The sequence below is a fragment of the Coregonus clupeaformis genome, unplaced genomic scaffold (assembly GCF_020615455.1).
Source record: "Coregonus clupeaformis isolate EN_2021a unplaced genomic scaffold, ASM2061545v1 scaf0644, whole genome shotgun sequence".
Taxonomy (NCBI): domain Eukaryota; kingdom Metazoa; phylum Chordata; class Actinopteri; order Salmoniformes; family Salmonidae; genus Coregonus; species Coregonus clupeaformis.
In genome coordinates, this window is record NW_025534099.1 from 253,728 (window position 1) to 260,000 (window position 6,273).

Consider the following 6,273-nt stretch of genomic DNA (forward strand, 5'->3'; position numbering starts at 1 on the left):
GAAGGGACTCCTTCCTTATTGTGTCTGTCTGGCCCAGGATTGGAAGGGACTCCTTCCTTATTGTGTCTGTCTGTATGGCCCAGGATTGGAAGGGACTCCTTCCTTATTGTGTATGTCTGTATGGCCCAGGATTGGAAGGGACTCCTTCCTTATTGTGTCTGTCTGGCCCAGGATTGGAAGGGACTCCTTCCTTATTGTGTCTGTCTGTATGGCCCAGGATTGGAAGGGACTCCTTCCTTATTGTGTCTGTCTGTATGGCCCAGGATTGGAAGGGACTCCTTCCTTATTGTGTATGTCTGTATGGCCCAGGATTGGAAGGGACTCCTTCCTTATTGTGTCTGTCTGTATGGCCCAGGATTGGAAGGGACTCCTTCCTTATTGTGTCTGTCTGTATGGCCCAGGATTGGAAGGGACTCCTTCCTTATTGTGTATGTCTGTATGGCCCAGGATTGGAAGGGACTCCTTCCTTATTGTGTCTGTATGGCCCAGGATTGGAAGGGACTCCTTCCTTATTGTGTCTGTCTGGCCCAGGATTGGAAGGGACTCTTCCTTATTGTGTCTGTCTGGCCCAGGATTGGAAGGGACTCCTTCCTTATTGTGTCTGTCTGGCCCAGGATTGGAAGGGACTCCTTCCTTATTGTGTATGTCTGGCACAGGATTGGAAGGGACTCCTTCCTTATTGTGTCTGTCTGGCCCAGGATTGGAAGGGACTCCTTCCTTATTGTGTCTGTCTGGCCCAGGATTGGAAGGGACTCCTTCCTTATTGTGTCTGTCTGGCCCAGGATTGGAAGGGACTCCTTCCTTATTGTGTATGTCTGTATGGCCCAGGATTGGAAGGGCCTCCTTCCTTATTGTGTATGTCTGTATGGCCCAGGATTGGAAGGGCCTCCTTCCTTATTGTGTATGTCTGTATGGCATAGGATTGGAAGGGACACAGACACACACATATGGTTGGGGAGTAACTGACTACAGACATGTCATCAGTTACAGGTAGTCTGATTACAAATAAACTGTAACTGTCATCAGTTACGATATCAGTCTATTGTAATCAGATTACAGATACTTTTGAAAAACGACATGGTTACTTTTAAATTCAGAAAGGATTTTTGCAACAACAACAAAATACATTGACACCCTTCTGTTTTCTCAATGACATTCAATTCAGTGCTGAAAAAAAGGCGCAAGTTTAATTTTGTAATGACACACTAAATGATGACCACCAATCAGAGACCACTATGATGACACACCAAATGATGACCACCAATTAGAGACCACTATGATGACACACTAAATGAGTTGGATAGAACCTTTTCCTCTTCTTCTAATGCCTGTTAAGGGAAAGTCATCCAACAGTAACTGGAAGTAATTACATTACGTTACTGAGTTTGGGTCATCCAAAGTTATGTTACTGATGACAATTTTGGACAGGTAACTAGTAACAGATAACATTTAGAAAGTAACCTACCCAACCCTGCACACACACACACACACACACACACACACACACACACACACACACACACACACCGTCTCCATCCATGTCGAAACTGCAGGCGTCTCCCTCTCCATTGCTGTCTGTATCAGTCTGTAAAGGGTTGGGGCTGAAGGGGCAGTTATCACAGCGGTCTCCAACTCCATCTCTGTCCGAGTCAAACTGACGAGGGTTGTAGTGTCCAGGGCAGTTATCCTGAGGAGAACAGACACCATGGAATACACACAGACACACTCACACACACACACACACACAATGGAATACACACAGACACACACACACACACACACACACACCATGGAATACACACAGACACACACTCACACACACACACACACAATGGAATACACACAGACACACACACAAACACACACACACACACAATGGAATACACACAGAACACACACACACACACACACACACACACACACACACACACACACACACACACACACACACACACACACACACAATGGAATACACACAGACACACACTACACACACACACACACAATGGAATACACACAGACACACACACACACACACACACACACCATGGAATAACACACACACACACACACACACACACACACACACACACACACAATGGAATACACACAGACACACACACAAACACACACACACACACACAGACACACACCATGGAATACACACAGACAACACACACACACACACACACACACCATGAAATACACACAGACAACACACACACACACACACACACACACACACACACACACACACACAATGGAATACACACAGACACAGACACACACACACACACAATGGAATACACACAGAACACACACACACACACACACAGACACACACAATGGAATACACACAGACACAGACACACACACACACAATGGAATACACACAGACACACACACACACACACAGACACACACAATGGAATACACACAGACACAGACACACACACACACACAATGGAATACACACACACACACACACACACACACACACAATGGAATACACACAGACACAGACACAGACACAGACACACACACACACATACACAATGGAATAAACACACAGACACACACACACACACACAAAGCCTCACCCTTTCATCTAAGACATTGTCGTTGTCATCATCAGGGTCACAGGCATCTCCAAGGCGATCATTGTCAAGGTCTTCCTGTCCGGAGTTTGGCAGGGCGGGGCAGTTATCCTGTTAGCCAATCACAACACATTTCAGTTATTATATATACAATCAAATCAATCAAATGTTATTGTAGGGGTTCTGGGCCTTACTAACTGTCCCATAACCTGTCTGAATGTGTCTATTTAACATGGCCGTGAGCAGCAGTGATCCCAGCAGGGTGTTAGATACCAAGGTCCAGGGATAGCTCTGTCCTGCCCTAGTGTATGTTTCTCCCTAGCGGTGGGACCTGGAAGTGTTCTGTTCCGTCCCAGTCCACAATGTCCTAGTAACCCCCAGCCTACCTGAAGGTAATAGCGCTCACCGTTGCCCCTAGCGACAGGTTTTTAAAGGCTTCTCCGGACGTCCAATTTCAAAGTGAATCTTAAGCATTCAACTACCTACATTCAGCAACCTGGGTGACTACCTACATTCAGCAACCTGGGTGACTACCTACATTCAGCAACCTGGGTGACTACCTACATTCTGTAAACTGGGTGACTACCTACATTCAGCAACCTGGGTGACTACCTACATTCTGTAACCTGGGTGACTACCTACATTCAGCAACCTGGGTGACTACCTACATTCAGCAACCTGGGTGACTACCTACATTCAGCAACCTGGGTGACGACCTACATTCAGCAACCTGGGTGACTACCTACATTCAGCAACCTGGGTGACTACCTACATTCAGCAACCTGGGTGACTACCTACATTCAGCAACCTGGGTGACTACCTACATTCAGCAACCTGGGTGACGACCTACATTCAGCAACCTGGGTGACGACCTACATTCAGCAACCTGGGTGACTACCTACATTCAGCAACCTGGGTGACTACCTACATTCAGCAACCTGGGTGACTACCTACACTCAGCAACCTGGGTGACTACCTACACTCAGCAACCTGGGTGACTACCTACATTCAGCAACCTGGGTGACTACCTACATTCAGCAACCTGGGTGACTACCTACATTCAGCAACCTGGGTGACTACCTACATTCAGCAACCTGGGTGACTACCTACATTCAGCAACCTGGGTGACGACCTACATTCAGCAACCTGGGTGACTACCTACATTCAGCAACCTGGGTGACTACCTACATTCAGCAACCTGGGTGACGACCTACATTCAGCAACCTGGGTGACGACCTACATTCAGCAACCTGGGTGACTACCTACATTCAGCAACCTGGGTGACTACCTACATTCAGCAACCTGGGTGACTACCTACACTCAACAACCTGGGTGACTACCTACACTCAGCAACCTGGGTGACTACCTACATTCAGCAACCTGGGTGACTACCTACATTCAGCAACCTGGGTGACTACCTACATTCAGCAACCTGGGTGACTACCTACACTCAACAACCTGGGTGACTACCTACACTCAGCAACCTGGGTGACTACCTACATTCAGCAACCTGGGTGACTACCTACATTCAGCAACCTGGGTGACTACCTACACTCAGCAACCTGGGTGACTACCTACATTCAGCAACCTGGGTGACTACCTACATTCAGCAACCTGGGTGACTACCTACATTCAGCAACCTGGGTGACTACCTACATTCAGTAACCTGGGTGACTACCTACATTCAGCAACCTGGGTGACTACCTACATTCAGCAACCTGGGTGACTACCTACATTCAGCAAGCTGGGTGACGACCTACATTCAGCAACCTGGGTGACTACCTACATTCAGCAACCTGGGTGACGACCTACATTCAGCAACCTGGGTGACTACCTACATTCAGCAACCTGGGTGACTACCTACATTCAGCAACCTGGGTGACTACCTACATTCAGCAACCTGGGTGACTACCTACATTCAGCAACCTGGGTGACTACCTACATTCAGCAACCTGGGTGACTACCTACATTCAGCAACCTGGGTGACGACCTACATTCAGCAACCTGGGTGACTACCTACATTCAGCAACCTGGGTGACGAGCTACATTCAGCAACCTAGGTGACGACCTACATTCAGCAACCTGGGTGACTACCTACATTCAGCAACCTGGGTGACTACCTACATTCAGCAATCTGGGTGACGACCTACATTCAGCAACCTGGGTGACTACCTACATTCAGCAACCTGGGTGACTACCTACCTTCAGCAACCTGGGTGACTACCTACATTCAGCAACCTGGGTGACCACCTACATTCAGCAACCTGGGTGACTACCTACATTCAGCAACCTGGGTGACCACCTACATTCAGCAACCTGGGTGACGACCTACATTCAGCAACCTGGGTGACTACCTACATTCAGCAACCTGGGTGACGACCTACATTCAGCAACCTGGGTGACGACCCTACATTCAGCAACCTGGGTGACGACCTACATTCAGCAACCTGGGTGACTACCTACATTCAGCAACCTGGGTGACTACCTACATTCAGCAACCTGGGTGACGACCTACATTCAGCAACCTGGGTGACTACCTACATTCAGCAACCTGGGTGACGACCTACATTCAGCAACCTGGGTGATGACCTACATTCAGTAACCTGGGTGACGACCTACATTCAGTAACCTGGGTGATGACCTACATTCAGCAACCTGGGTGACTACCTACATTCCTAACACCGTATACAGTTGTGTGTGTTGTGTGTGTGCATCATGTGTGTGTGTGTGTGTGTTGTGTGTGTGTGTGTGTGTGTGTGTGTGTGTGTGTGTGTGTGTGTGTGTGTTGTGTGTGTATATGTTATGTGTGTGTGTGTATGTGTTGTGTGTTGTGTGTGTGTGTGTTGTGTGTGCATGCGTTATGTGTGTGTGTGTGTGTGTGTGTGTTGTGTGTTGTGTGTTGTGTGTGTTGTGTGTGTGTGTATGCGTTTTATGTGTGTGTGTGTGTGTGTGTGTGTGTGTGTGTGTGTGTGTGTGTGTGTGTGTGTGTGTGTGTGTGTGTGTGTGTGTGTGTGTGTGTGTGTGTATGCGTTATGTGTGTGTGTGTGTGTTGTGTGTGTGTGTGTGTGTGTGTGTGTGAGAGAGAGTATACCTGTAGACAGTGGTAGGTAGTGTTGTGGTAGCAGGGAAGGATATGATTGGGCCAGCCATCCAGGTCAGAATCTTCAGCACACAGGAAGCCGTCCCCAGCGAAGCCAACGCCACACACACACCGATACACACTCTCCGACGCCACGCCCAGGTACACACACTCTGCATGCTGACTGCAACGGTGTGAATGATCTTTACAGGGGTTGTAGGGCTCACAGACCTAAACACACACACACACTGATAATTACAACACACACACTTACAGTCACAACACACACACACACACACACACACACACACACACACACACACACACACACACACACACACACTGATAATTACAACACACACACTTACAGTCACAAACACACACACACACACACACAAACACACACACACATACACACACACACACACACACACACACACACACACACACACACACACACACACACTGATAATTACAACACACACACTTACAGTCACAACACACACACACACACACACACACACACACACACACACACACACACACACACACACACACACACACACACACACACACACACACACACACACTGATAAT

The 6,273-nt window shown here is 48.0% G+C and overlaps 1 protein-coding gene across 1 annotated transcript in view; it reads right to left on the minus strand.

The window, feature by feature from the left end:
- The window catches only part of LOC121553556 (thrombospondin-2-like), a 41,040-nt gene that overhangs the window by 24,121 nt on the left and 10,646 nt on the right, over positions 1-6,273 (minus strand). The window contains exons 6-8 of the mRNA XM_045216235.1: positions 5,689-5,907; positions 2,601-2,708; positions 1,528-1,687 (exon numbers count right to left, since the gene is read on the minus strand). Coding sequence (XP_045072170.1) covers positions 1,528-1,687; positions 2,601-2,708; positions 5,689-5,907 — 487 coding nt within the window. The remainder of the gene's footprint in view (positions 1-1,527; positions 1,688-2,600; positions 2,709-5,688; positions 5,908-6,273) is intronic.